Genomic DNA, 15,522 nt, shown 5'->3' with positions numbered 1-15,522 from the left:
TTCCACCATCAACTCTCCACTACGATTCTTTCCTGGAACTCCACACTTCCCAACCACTCCATCGATTGGACCATTTCCCACTCTAGCATTAAGGTCTCCCAGTACTATTACATTGACATTTCTTCCTAAACCCTCTATGCACTCATTTAAATCTATCTATTTGTAACGCTATATAAATCATCTAGAGCAGGGGTTCCCAAACTTTTCAGCTCATCGACACTAGTAAAGTTTAAAATTTTCTAGACCCCCAAACTATTAATTGATGAATTATGTCAGTTTATTATTATTGTTGTTGTTATTGTTAGTAAAATTATTAGTTATTATTATCATAATTGTTATATCACTATCCTTATTATTATTATTACTATTATCATTATTTTTATCGTTATTATTATTATAATTTTAGCTATCAATAGTGTTATCTTCATTTTGATCCATTATAAAAGAGCTAAATGGCAACATTCATCAAGGCGACGGCATTCCAATAAGGATACAGACACTTTCACATATATATAAACATAAGTGTTTTAGAATATCTATAATTTACCAATAGCTTTACGAGTGATATTATATATTCTTTATTATATTATTACAAGTAATATTCAAGCCAATAATAGTACACAAACTCGTCATATTGATGTTCATTCACGATGTGGTTGTACGTGAGATTCTCCCTACATACACAGAATGGGGAGGATTTTTGACTCCAAATTTAGATATTGGTTGGTTGATTATTCTCACTCTTTCAGAGTGGAAGAACAGGATCATTTCATGCTAACCATTTAATTTTAAAGACTGCCTTTTGACCCCATAGTAATTTACTGACTCCTTTCGACCCCCTAGCAATCTACTGACCCCCTTTCGGCCCCTTGGATGGTTTTATCAAACCCTGGGGTTCTATATCAACTCCCTAGCAATCTACTGACCCTTATTTCGACCCCTTGGCTATTTGTTGACCCCTTGGATGGTCTCATCGACCCCTGGGGGTCGATATCGACCACTTTGGGAACCCCTGATCTAAAGGTTTTATGCTAATGGAATTGTATTCCTGTCAATTATACATGCCAATGCTAATGTAAGCATCAGTATCTTATCAACAGTGGTTGAGAGCACACATTGCTCTGTATCGTGCCATACTTTTTTGCATTAATAATAGTGTCAAGGATTTCTTTATTAGTTTTATTTATTCCCCCATAAAATGGTCATGGAAGTGTCATGATACATGTCCGAAATTATCTGACACACAAGTTCTCATGACTCAGATAATCACATGGAAATGATTGCCCTCTACCAAATGCCTGAATATAAATCAATTGTAAATTGCAATTATCCGTCACAAAATTATCTCATAAACTTCAATAAAACTTCAAATTCAACAGAACAAGAGAAGACATCACAACTCATCTTAGCAAAAAGATTCTGTCTCAGGAATTATGAAGGAAGAACAATTAAATGCAAAACTACTGCCTGACACAATGAACAATTTATTCTTCGCATAATCAATATAAAAATCAAACTGTTCAGCAAACTATTTTGATTTATTCTTTGTCAACAATGAAAAATTCATTATATGACAGAGATATCACCCTTGAACAGACTTCACTGAAATACGAGATTCGGGTCTCCATGAATAAAATACTGCTGAATACATTATTGCAGACATACAGTAGCAAAAATTACAAATAACAGTGGTGCATACTAAACAACTTTACACAACTCTATAGTAATTAGAACTGTATCAGTCATGAGGAATATCTATATCAACCAATTACACTTTTCTTTAATATTCTCGATGGTTTTTCATAAATACAAGAATCATTCATACATCTAATGGAACACTTAAGAATCTTCAATATTAAAGAAACAAAAATGTACCTATGCAATAGGCCAATTAAATAACTGCACAACTGTGAGTAAACAAATATTTACAACTGACAGTATGTGTATGTGACGATTCTTCAGTCAAAAGGTCTACAACAATGGATCAATACACTGAAGAGGCCCCTCATAAGTGTGGGTAATCACGCAATACATGAGATCAACTTTTCGTGAGGAAGTGCGAGTCACTACGTGACATTTGAAACATGTCCTTCATGAAAAAGCTGAAAAGGCTTCTTTCCTGTGTGGGCCACCATGTGATGTCTATTTGTTTTTTATTTTGTTATTTATTTAATCATTTATATTATTATTTTTCTAATAAGCTGTATTGCACAGGACACACTTCAAAGGCTTCTCTCCAGTGTGGCTCATCACATGTCATTTGAGGTCACCCTTTGCTAAGAAAGCTGCATTGCAGAGGTCACACTTGAGGAGCTTCACTCCAGGGTGTGTCATCATGTGTCATTTGAGATTTGTGAGAAAGTCGGACCACACAGGCCACAATGGAAAGACTTCTCTCCAGTGTGGGTATCTATGTGTAATTTGAGACCACCCTTTGCTAAGAAAGCTGCATTGCACAGGTCGTACTTGAAGAACTTCTATCAAGTGTGGGTCATGATGTGTTGTTCGAGATGACTCTTTCCTGAAAATGCTGCATCACACAGGTCACATTGGAAAGGTGTGGCTCCAGTGTGGCTCACCATATGCCGTTTGAGGGAATCCTTCAGTGAAAAAGCTGCATCACACAGGTCACACTTGAACGGCTTCTCTCCAGTGTGGGTCACTATGTGTCGATTGAGATTACTCTTTAGTTTGAAAGCTGCATCACACAGGTTACACTTGAAAGGCTTCTCTGCAGTGTGAGTCATTACATGATTCTTGAGAGTACTATTCCCTGAGAAAGCTGCATCACACAGGTCACACTTGAAAGGCTTCTCTCCAGTGTGAGTACTCAGATGATACTTGAGAGCACTATTCCCTGAGAAAGATGCATCACACAGGTCACAATTGAAAGGTTTCTCTCCCGTGTGGGACACCAAGTGTCGTTTGAGAGTACTCTTCTTTGGAAAAGTTGCATCACACAGGTCACATTTGAAAGGCTTCTCTCCAGAGTGGGTCATCATGTGATATTTGAGACTACTCTTTCGTGAGAAAGCTGCATCACACAGGTCACATTTGAAAGGCTTCTCTCCAGTGTGGGTCATTACGTGATATTTAAGAACACTCTTTCCTGAGAAAGTTGCATCACACAGGTCACACTTGAAAGGCTTCTCTCCAGAGTGGGTCATCATGTGATTTTTGAGATGACTCTTTTGTGAGAAACCTGCATCACACAGGTTACATTGGAATGGCTTCTCTCCAGTGTGTTTCATCATGTGATACTTGAGATGACTCTTTTGTGAGAAGGTTGCATCACACAGGTCACACTGGAAAGACTTCTCTCCAGTGTGGGTCATCATGTGTCGTTTGAGACTGCCCTTTGTTATGAAAGCTGTATTGCACAGGTCACACTTGAAGAGCTTCTCTCCAGTATGGGTCAACATGTGATATTTGAGAGTAGTCGTGACTGAGAAAGCTGCATCACATAGGTCACACTGGAAAGGCTTCTCTCCAGTGTGGGTCCTCATGTGATATTTGAGGACTGACGTTCCTGAGAAAGCTGCATCACACAGCTCACATTTGAAAGGTCTCTCTGTAGTGTGGTTCACCATGTGTCGCTTGAGACTTCCCTTTCGTGAGAAAGTTGTATCACACAGGTCACATTGGAAAGGCTTCTCTTGAGTGTGGGTCATCATGTGATTTTTGAGAATAGTCTTTCTGGAGAAAGCTGCATCACACAGGTCACACTGGAAAGGTTTCTCTCCAGTGTGGGCCATCATGTGATATTTATGATGACTCATAATATAGGGGTGCTGCATATGCCACACGAGATTCTATTTGTTACATGATGAATATACAGAATCTTCGGATACCTCTTCCAAGGAAGTGTTGATGTTTACACTTGACCTGTAAGAAAATATATGTTTGAAACCTATCTTTTTGAGAGCTTGTAACAGGTGTAACATGAGCATATACAAATACAGTGGGACATTAACTAAATTGCAGTTTGGAAAGGGAATAAATGACTTGTATTAATGAAGAAGCTTAATCTCTTTGATATGATGATGCCTATGCTGGCGTCACGAGGTGCAAGTGGATATGCGAGGATGCTGGCCTCAGCATCTTGATTATATTTATTTTGTAGTCGTAGCTGTGTGGCTTCTGAATTCTGTAAACTAGTATGATCATGTTTTCTGTGTTTATTATTACTTAAAGTAAAAGAAAACGATGCATCGTACATTAGGAATTTGATACTGTGCAAAAGAATTTGACTCGTATTGAAGAGGTGAAAGGGGGAAGAAAGATATGGAAGGTTGAACAAATACTAAAAATGATGGAGTTGTGCAGAACAAACACAGATTGGGACAGTATATAATGAGGAAATAATAAAGCAAAAGAGTGGTTGAATAAATATTATGAAGAGATAAAGGACGCAAGAAAAATAGTACTGTATATAGTAGCATCATTGGGCTTAAGATATCTTCGTCAATTTTTCAAAGAGGACCACTACAGACAACAATCAAGGATGTCATAAATCAACATTGGAGAGATTCATGAGAATCTGATATTGATTTCTACGGCAAATCACTTGTTTTCCATTTTTGGGGAAAACGAGTGAAATTCCACAAAAATACCACCACAAGCCTGTAACAAATTAAGATGTTGATTTTTGACATCCTTTTTGTGAGAAGTCAATTACTTCTAGTCAATCTATCCTAATTTGTCCATATCTACAACTAGGTTAGGTTAGATTCACCTCTCTCTTCCGTCAATCACTAAAATATGGTGCACAGTGGGAAAAGATTGTTGAGCTATAGTTATTCAGTGGAAACAACCACTTTAGAGAGTGTTGCATTGCTTTATAGAGTAGGTGAAATAAAATTTTCAAATTTGTATTTAATGAACTTTGGTATTACCCCTATACATTAGTGTATAATTCCTCAGGGTATTGTGTTCCTCCCATGTATATACAAGGCAGAGTGAATATTTAATGAAGATAAAGTGAGCTCTAGTGAAGCTCTAATTACTTAGTGAAAAATCCTTCTACATCATTCAGCTTGGTATGAAATGAAAGCTTAGAGTCTGGGAAACAAAAACTATCAAATATATTTTATCAAATTAATACCTCTGATTCTTTAATAATTTGTTTCTATGAATAATTCAGAAATGCTGCAAAATTCAGAAAATAAAGAGCATGATGTTTTCTTTCAAATTAAAGAAAAATGACAAAAATTCGTCAAGAACAAACAAAGGTATTACAACAGAAAGAACAAAAACATAAACTTTACAGGACTGGAGATTTAAATTTTTGAGACCTTTTGTCGCTGATGAGGTGTGAATTGAGGGTGAGTGGTGTGGTGTGGTGTGGGTGGTGTACAGTGGGCGATGCTAGTAGATGCTTGCGGAGTGCTGGGTACAGCTGTGCTTTTTTTTTTTTTTTTTTTTCCTTCTTGTTTCTGTTTCAGGCACTCACGAGCCCTCTCTACATTCTGCCACTTCACTCTCTTGTTTCTTGTTAATTTTTCCATGATCACAGCAACTGTCACAACTTTGGGGTTGTGACACACCGACTATTTATTCCCAATTTTCCAACTGTTTTCAAACCGTAGTTACCAAACACTTTCATTGAAGGGCCTAGCCGATATAGTAGGCTTCACATTTTTGTCTCTTCGTCTCCTATCAGTTGTCGTTTCCTCTACTCTGTGGAATTACCAGAATTCTTAGAGCCTTCAGGAGCTGCTTCTTGTTATTTTTCTAACCATTATCCTTATTGATTGTTGCACCAATTTGGCCGTCAGTTGTGGAGCCTTAACGAGTTTAAAGAATTTCCTATTCATAGGAAGTTTCCCGCCCCTTTCGTTCACAGTGCCCATCTATGTTGAGGCCCAGAGATATCACAAATGTTTCAATGATTGAGTTTGGAATATAACAACCTTGCAATTTTATTGTTTCGCCATGTAGTTGTAATGTGTTATCTTATGTTTAAGATTAGTATTTCAACCAAGCGTTACTTTGCAAATTTGTATCAATGGTTCAAACTCCCCATCCCTGTGCTCTTGCCATTTCTCATATAGGTTAAATAATTCGGCTAGTTCGGATTTATAATCCTCTTTCATCTCTAGTGATTATCTCAAAGGGACTATTTGAGATGATTCAACTCCTGCATACACATTACACTCCATACCCTTCAGAAGCAATGATTCAAAATTAAGAAACTTAACAACATTGTACAACATCAAGCCCGTGCCTCACGCTGGGCATCAGCAGTTAATCACGAGTCCTCAAAGGGTGAAGTGCACATTTCGCACATTAGGAAGAGAAACGTGTTCCAACCGCATGGGCAGTTATCAAGACTTTCCACCTTGTGTGATCATTGACTTTACATTACTTGAAGCCATTTTCGTAACCAAAGTGACTTTCCAGACCCACATGGAACGGACTCATTTGGTGTTAAAACCTCCCCTCAGCTCAAAGGTTTCACAAAGGAAGGCAGCCATGATGCCGTCCTTCCACAAACTATAAATGCATCTATCTTCAGCAGGCGCATCCTCCTAGATTAGAAGCCCATCGTTTGTTGGAACCAAAATTAAGGAGTGCAGTATGTATGGAGAGAGACTCTCGGAAACCCAGAGGTATTTGTGTGAATTTTAGTTAGGATTCAAAGTGCGCAGGGCTAGCTAGGTAGAAGTGATTATTCATGACTTTGGCCATTTCTAGATCTGTGTATTCTATATTTCCTTGGCATAGTTTATTTTTAAGTTTACCATTCACATATCGATAGTTTGGGTTGCTCCTCGCATTTTTCTATAATGTCTTTTTCATAGTTCCTTTTTTCCTCTCTTTTCACTTTTACATACTCATGTTTGTAGTTTATATATATTTGCTATTTTCCAGGTTTTTATCTTTTCTCCATCTTTTCCAAGCTCTGTCTCTTCTATCTTTTGCCTCATTGCATCTTCTGTTGAACAAGCATTTAATGTACACTATCTCTTGCTTCTGTCTTGGTATGTGCCTATTCACTCATTCATCATAATTTCCATCAAGATATCCCATTTCTCTTCCACTTCTGTCTCTTCCTTGTAAAAATTTTCCCAATTTGCTTTCTGAAAGAAGCGAGTAAATTCCTTGGTGGATTGAAAAATGTAATGAGAAATAGACATATGGGAATGGATGCTAAGAGGAGGTTATATGAAGGAGTGATTGTGCCAACAGCATTGTATGGGGCAGAATTATGGAACATGAGAGAGGAAGAGAGAAGGAGTTTGAATGTGTTCGAGATGAAATATCTGAGAAGTATGATAGGGGTTGCTAAGCTGGATAGAGTGAGAAATGAGAAGATGAGGAGGAGAACAGGGGTCGAAAGGGAACTGGGAGATGGGGTTGATGAAAGAGTATTGGGATGGTTTGGACACATGGAAAGAATGAATGAAGAAAGATTAGTAAAAGAAGTGTGGAAGGCAGAGGTGGAAGGAGTGAATATGAGGGGGCATCCTAGGATGAGATGGATGGATGGGGTGAAAGGGGCTTTACAAAAGAGAGAAATGTCTGTGGAGGAAGGACGGGAAAGGACAGAAGATAGGGGTGAATGGAGAGGGGTTGTGTATAGATGATGCTGTGATGCATGAGGGGGGAGTGGGTGAGGGATGGGGAGTGAGGAAGTATGTATGAGAAAAAATATGATGCAGCCCAAAGGGATTTCTTCCCATCTTCTCCTTTTCTGCATGGGGGGACAGAGAGGGGAGTTGCCAAATTTATGAAGCGGCCTTGCTGTGGATGTGCTGACACTGCTTCTGACCCAGGGCAGTGGACAGGATGCAGGGAGGTGCAAAGATAAGAGGGGGGAGGAGGGTGGAGGGGCGTGGAATATAAGAAATGGAATGGGTGGGAGTGGTTTCTAAGCCTTTTTCTTTTTGGCTATCCCCCATGTAGGGGGGAAAAGCCTTTGGTATATGTATGTATGTATGCATTCTGAAAGAATTTCTTTAATTTTCCAGTCTGTTTTGTTGTACATCAATATTCCTTTCCTATGCTTTTCATTTCTCTCCATATTTCTTCCTTTAGTTCAGTCTCAATAAGTATAGTGTCACTCTTTCCAAGTGGTGTCTTGTATTCAATTTTATCCACAATTTCAGGTTCCGTTGTAAATACTAAATCCAGACTTGACGAATCCTCATTATTTCTATGTCTGGTGCTTTCACTGACCCACTGTGTCATTGTTTATTCCATGGTCATGTCCACAAGTCTTCTCCACCTTTCACTGTCATGTCGTCCTAACAAATTTCTCTGCAGTGTGTGTGTGTGTGTGTGTGTGTGTGTGTGTGTGTGTGTGTGTGTGTGTGTGTGTGTGTGTGTGTGTGTATTCACCTCGGATCTGCTGCAGCCTCTTTTCGAGACAGCCAGACACCACCCTACGGCAGTGAGCTCAGAGCTCATTATTAGCAGATCTCTGGGTAGGTCTGAGACCACTCACACTCCACACACCGGGAATGCAAGGTCACAACTCCTTGACTAACGTCCCGTACCTACTCGCTGCTAGGTGAACAGGGGCTACACGTGAAAGGAGACAAACCCAACTTTTCTCCGCCCGGCCGGGGAATCGAACCCCGGTTCTCCGGCTTGTGAGGCCAGTGCCTTACCAATCCGCCACCGGGCCGTGTGTGTGTGTGTGTGTGTGTGTGTGTGTGTGCATGTGTGTGTGTGTGTGTGTGTGTGTGTGTGTGTGTGTGTGTTTGTATGTGTGTTTACCTAAGTGTAGTATACAAGAAAAAGCACCACTTGTTGGATCCCGTCACCTCTACTTTTTCATCATATCTATTGTCAAATTCATATACAATTCAATTTAATATATATCCAGAAACTGTTTCCATATAATATCACTTACGACCTCCAGAAATATTTTTTCCTGTTCATTTTGAGGTGTTTTCAATTATTCTATCATTAAGGTAGTTATAAGCAGAAATTACTTATTTTTGATATTGTTATTATCTTTTCAAAGATAATAAAAAAAACACAAAAAGAAATCATTTCCAACAATTACACATGTCAGAAATATTGGAAATGCATGAAATCAACATGAAAAAATATTTCTGGAGGCCATTTACCAACTACACACATCTGAATTGTTGAAAACACAAAATCATCAAGAAAATTTATTTTTCTAAGGCCATTTACACTCACATTTACCAACACATTGATCATTTAACCCATTCAACTCCGATGACAAGATGTCTTGTCATTTGGTCAAATAAAACAAAAAATCATAAAACACCAAAATGTTTGATCAAACACCAGAAAAATATGACGTCAGTCCTCGCTTCGCTCGCAGCGAAGCGAGGACTGACGTCATATTTTTCTGGTGTTTCATCAAACATTTTGGTGTTTTATGATTTTTTGTTTTATTTGACCAAATGACAAGACATCTTGTCATCGGAGTTGAATGGGTTAAGATGCTACCTAGTGAAAAACTAGCCTAACCTAACCAGCTTAACCAAGCCTGACCAACCTAACCAAGCCTGACCAACCTAACCAAGCCTGACCAACCTAACCAAGCCTCATCAACCTAACCTAACCAAACTTAACCTAAGTTATCCATACCTAACCCTATCCTAATCTAACCTGGACTCACCTTGCATGGGTGTTCCATACCCAGGACCCCTAAACCTAATGAATTCTCAGCTGTTTTCTACCAGTACCTGTTTATTGCTAGCTGGTGGATGGTCAGGTGGTATCAGTTGATGAGCTATTCCCTCTTGATGGTTAGTCTGGATCGTCGTCCAAGGTATTGACATGGTACTCTGGATGACCTTCCTGTTGTTTCATGCGAGGCTTGTAGAGATTACCAGCAGCAACCATAAATGAACATGGAAGCTCACAGTTTGGTCAATCCACAGCAGATAGAAGAACTCCATGTGATTTCAGATATTCCAGTGTGTTTTCAATATTGGAATGGAAATTGTACACAAATCTCCAATAACTGTATGAATAACCAGGACACAAAATTGAAACAACTGCCACAGCCACTCTGAGATTCAAATTGAGCATGAATTCTCACTTTAAAAACCATCTCATGGGATGTTTGAAATAATTATCACTAACTGGCTACAGCAAAAAATTGCAGGTAAACTTAGAAGCAGCAGAAATGTGGATATGGAGACGAGTATTAAGAGTACCATGTACAGCGAAGAAAACAAATGAAGAAGTATTGAGAGAAATGGAGACAGATAGGGAATGGGAGCTTTCGCAGTCAGGCTCATAGATTCCTATTAGCGCTAGAATTTTTAATTGTCTCAGAACTCATGAGGCAGAGGGGTGACTTAGCTAATTTGGAAACCGATATTTAAAAAAAGATACGCCATAAATTGTTGCATAAATGTATCTAAAATTAAAAACATGACTCATAATGTTACAATTTTTACTTACTGGTGTGTGATAAGGCTTTGTTAATTTAATTATAAGGTAAAACTAAAAATAGGTAATTACTTTTTAATTATTTTTAATGAAGTAACTATGAGCACTAAAAATAAGAGGATATCGATTTGGGTTTGTCCATTCTATCTGAGAGTGTTGAAAAATAATGGATATCACTGTCACATCCTGTATATGAAGGTAATCAATGAGATAAAAAATAACAACAGTGGTGGCGGACGTACGAAGTTAATAAAAGTTTTGTAAAGAATAGCCTCTTAGATCTGCTGGGAGCTATTTTCAAACAAATATGACTAATTATACGTGTGCCGTGGCAATCTGCACTTCAGATTCAAGAAAAAATAAGAGGGAGACAAAGTTTATTGTATCGAAAAAATTAAGTTTTCGATGTAAAATTATATTTTCGATACATTGCATGGATTTGCCTATTGCTTGGTGCATTCAAATGAAAGTATATATCAGTATACGTCCATTGAAGTCGATAGAAAATGACAAATTGCTTGGCTTGATACAATTATAGGCTGTTTTACGAATATCATCTGTTATTATAAATAGAGGCTAAAACAATGCTATATGCCGTTTACAATCATGAAATTAATTGACTTAAATTTCAGACACAATAATGTACAACGATACACCTCTGTAAGCTTATAAAACTTGCCCAAAAAAGTATTTATTTACCGGCAAGAATTACAAGATCTAGCAGTGTCTGGTATCAACTTGCTCACTGCGAAAGCTCTAATTAATGACAACAATAAGGAAAAGACAGTTGCGATTCTTGGGACATATAATGCGGAGGGAAGGGTTGGAAGAGGTGGTGATGACAGGAATGGTGGAAGGAAGGAGAGCAAGAGGAAAACAGAGGGAGAGTATATGGACGGGCTGATGAGGGTGACAGGAAAACAACTCAAACCAGCACGATGTTACAAGTAACTAGGGACCGTGAACGGTGGCGCTCCATGGTTGCCGAAGTCCAAGAGGATATGGCACGACGGTAAGGTTACAGCTAATGCACATCTCAACACTGATTGGTCATGATGTCATAACTGAGTGGTGCATGCATCTCATAAACAAACACACAGGAATGATTTGAAGCCAGAGATAGGCATTCCAAGGTGATGGGATCCCCAAATTTTCTTAGTTGAAATAAGTTGAGTAACTCATTTATTATTGGTTTGCAATATAAGATAAAGATGTAATGGTTCAAACTGATTGTTGTATTAGGGACTGATATAGTAAAAAAAAAAATATGCTGATGAGTATTTTACAGAAATGCAATTATACTTGATTTCCAATATCGTATTTAGATTTGAGCTCAGGTGTATTTACTCAGTTGTATCTTTACTTGATTAGCATACACCACTGCCTAGGTTTTGAATACCTGGCTATGCATTGATAATTCTTTACCTGAATTTTTTAAAAATACTCCTGCATCATCCAAGGAGTTGCTACCTCATCATCTCATCCCCTTGAAATATTTCTTTTGTATTTGTTTTTAGTCAAAAGACACATTAAAGTTGCAGATGATGGCAGCCCTACATAAAATTTTGTGAATCCATCGAACTTTCCACCCCCTTCCCCTACACGGAGAAAAGAAAAAGTGGTAAGAAGATATGTACATTGCCATCCCTATATTCCTCTTCATCTTACAAGTGTGTTGGAGCATTTGAAATCGCCACAAACTAACATGCAAATGAGAAACGCGAATGTAATATTTTGATAAAAGTAACAAACTATTGAAGATCGAACTCTGAAACATGCGCAGTTTCACATCGATAAACGTACACGAATTTGAGCCTAAGTACGATAAATTGGTGAGTAGGAGATGGTATCTAATGAGCATTACTCCTTCTTTGTATAATACGATTAGCTAAATACATATGAATGCACACATTACCTTCTTTCTTTGGAAGAGAGAGGACGGTATGACACTGGACTGGAGTATGTAATTTGTAAACAAATATGGCGGAGTTAAAACGAGACCCATATATTATCTTGTTTAATTAAAGAACATAGCTATTATCTATCTGCAGCGATATTGTACTGAGGAGAAAATACATAGTTAAAATAATTACTTTAAATGACCACAAAAAAGATCGCGTGTGACGCAAGAAGTAAAAATAAATCCTAAGAAATTTTGAAAGTATGTCAAGGCTAAATTAAAGACTATAACTAACATCCCTGATCTCGAAGATGAACAGAAGGGAGCAAGAACCTGCACACAAATGATACAGGAAAAGCACAAATATTATCCAAGCTTTTTGTATCAGTATGTACTTTGGAATGTGACACTGGTGATTTGACCTTTGAGCAGCGAGTTCCAGAAATTAACCAGCTCGACCGAATTGAGGTATCACAGGAAGTAGTACAGCAATACCTGGCAAACCTGAGAATTGACAAGTCACCAGGACCTGACTCAATCCATCCAAGAGTGCTTTGGGAGGTAAAACATGAAATAAGTAAGGCTCTATTATCTACAACAACAACAGTCTACTGACTTGCGAAATGCCATTGGACTGGAAGACAGCCAATATTAGTGCAATTTATAAAAAGGAAAATAAAAGAACCAAAAACTATAGACCAATAGGTCTCACATGCATTACTTGTAAAATATTAGAAAAGACAACCAGATCAAATATACTAACAATACGGATTTATTGAAGGGCGATCCACAACTCTGCAATTTCTCAAGGTACTTGATATCTGGATGTCAGCTCCAAAAAGCGGTAACGGTGTGGATGTGATGTATCTGGACTTTATGAAAGCATTTGACACAGTCCCTCACAACAGACTATTGACCAAATTACAAATGTATGGGGTAACTGGACAAATATATAGATGGCTGGAGACATTCTTAATTGGAAGAAAGTACAACGGCGAGCCACAAAACTGATTCCAGATATCAAAAATAAGTCATACGACAATTGACTAATACATATGAATTTGTTTTCCCTAAAAAAGTGTAGACTCAGAGGTGACTTGATACAGGTCTTTAAAATTCTAAAGGGAATTGACAACATCAAAAGTTACCAAATTTTCACACTGAATGAGAATCAGACAAGAAACAATGGTCTCAAACTGTCCGGAAATAGATTCAGTTTGGAAGTTTGGAAACAACTTCGCCAACCGTGTAGTTAATGAATGGAATAAACTTCCTGCAGAGGCAGTGCAATATAGTTCAGTTCGAAGCTTTAAGAATCATTTAGATAAACACCTAAGCAAGATGCTGCAATGATTATAATTTATTTCATATTATTTGTCTTTGTTTTATTATCATTTGTCTGTTTGATTCTCATTTATTATTAGTTATATGTCATTTTATCATTATTTACTATTTACCTGTTTTTTTTTATCTAACTATACCTATGCATTTATTTATGTATTCTATTTGTTATGTATATTATTGTAGTTTTTATTTATTTATTTACTGTTATGATTGTTGTCGCATCCGACCTAGATATAGACCAAAAGGTCTGCTGTCGGCCTGTCCGCCTTTGTAAATGGAAAATAATCTGAACGGCAAGAAGTATTAAGTGGGATACAAACCATAAGGAAGTGTCTTAGGGCCAATGCTCTTCATCATCTACATTAATGACTTGCCTGATGTTATAAAATCTGATGTTTACCTTTTGTCACAACTTTGGGTTGTGACATACGGCCTACTATTTCTTCTCATTTTCTTACGTCTGCTCTCAAACCACAGTTACCAAATACTTTCGCTCAAGGGCCTAGCCGACGCAAACTCCACAGTTTTTCGTCTCCTTTCAGCCCTTTTCGACTATCAATTCCCTCTACTCTTTGGAATCACCGGAACTCTTAAGGCCTCTAGCAACAACTTCTTGATATTTTCCCTTCTCCTTATCCTCATTATCTATTGTGCCAATTTGGCAATCAATTACCGTGCCATATCGAATTTGAGAGAGACTTCTAATTGCTCAGGGAAACCCTCCCCCCTCCCTTTAGTTCCAGGTGTCTACACATGCCTGCGAGCAAAGACACGAATGTCTAATATTAAGGGTGGGATTTCACAACCTCTCAAGTTTATTATTCCTTCTTGCAGTTGTAAGTTGCTACTTTATGAATAGAACTAGTGTACTTCATCCAAGGGTTACCGTTCGAATTAGTTCTAACGGTTTCACCCCCCCTCCTGCGCGCTTGCCATTTATTGTTTAGGCTAGCTTTAATTAGATTAGTTAGGACCATATCTTCCACTCTCGTGAGTAGTGACTACCCTCAAGGCACAATTATTAGAACTGTTTCAACTTCCACATAAACATTGCACGGCGCCCCCTACGGAACTATTGAGTTGACATTGCGAAAAACGGCAACGGTGTGTGCCATGCAGTATGGGAGGCAGTTGAGAGGTCAGTGCTTGACCGGTAGTGCGGCTTGGGTTCACAGAGAGTGAGGTGGGACACACGTGTCCTCGGAAGGTCCAAATGTGCATCATTCTCTCGTAGAGTGGTCACTGCAAATTCCACTCACTAATACGAACTGTTTAATAACCGTCAATCATACACGGCCGATTAATTATAAGTGACTAGTGCCCTGAGAACTCGTGAATATCAGTGCCACGACATTCAGCTCCACCGTGACCAGGAACATGTCGGCGAGTAATGTCGCCTTCAATGAATGCCCAACCTAATCGTTCTGCCGTATCGCCACGAGAGGGTACAGAAACGCCCCCTTTCGGGACATCCTGCCCGGAAAGGAACTGGCATAATTACGGAGAGACGCCTGCGTGAACGATCCCAACTCCCGCCGGGAAGTGCTACCTCACGAGGTCAGTCAGTTCCCGCCGAGCTCAACCACAAAGGTATCCGCACCCCAGACGCATCCTACTGGAACGAGGGACCCACGCCTATTGGAAGACATCCTCGCAAACAGCAGAAGACGCTAAGAGAAGTAAAGAAAATGTCGACCTAGTGGTAAAGTAGTAGTCACATGTCATAGGCTAGCGCAGGGAATTAGTTAGGATACATAAGTGAAATTAGGTTATCTGTTAAAATATCCTACTAAGTATTGGTGTATGGTTACTGTGTTTGATTGTAGAAATAATCTTAATAATTAAATTTCACAATAGGATGATCTGTTTGATCAGCCTAGGACGGTCTACTG

General features: G+C 38.6%; 1 protein-coding gene across 2 annotated transcripts; it reads right to left on the bottom strand.

Moving 5' to 3' along the window:
* Positions 1-1,180: 1,180 nt before the first annotated feature.
* Positions 1,181-12,700, bottom strand: LOC143031872 (uncharacterized). Of its 2 annotated transcripts, none has more exons than XM_076196230.1 (2): positions 12,302-12,700; positions 1,181-3,885 (listed from the first exon to the last, which is right to left on the bottom strand). In XM_076196230.1, the coding sequence occupies exon 2, from the start codon at positions 3,795-3,797 to the stop codon at positions 2,481-2,483; it is 1,317 nt and encodes a 438-aa protein (XP_076052345.1). In that variant the 5' UTR covers positions 3,798-3,885; positions 12,302-12,700; the 3' UTR covers positions 1,181-2,480. The 2 variants fall into 2 exon arrangements, with proteins under 2 accessions (XP_076052345.1, XP_076052346.1); XM_076196231.1 differs by lacking the exon at positions 12,302-12,700 and adding an exon at positions 9,672-10,057.
* Between the last annotated feature and the right edge of the window lie 2,822 nt (positions 12,701-15,522).

This window comes from Oratosquilla oratoria, chromosome 12 (genome assembly GCF_046742065.1).
Source record: "Oratosquilla oratoria isolate Oo_2021 chromosome 12, ASM4674206v1, whole genome shotgun sequence".
Classification (NCBI taxonomy): Eukaryota; Metazoa; Arthropoda; class Malacostraca; order Stomatopoda; family Squillidae; genus Oratosquilla; species Oratosquilla oratoria.
The sequence above is the reverse complement of the archived record's forward strand: the minus strand, read 5'-3'. Positions and strand labels throughout refer to the sequence as shown.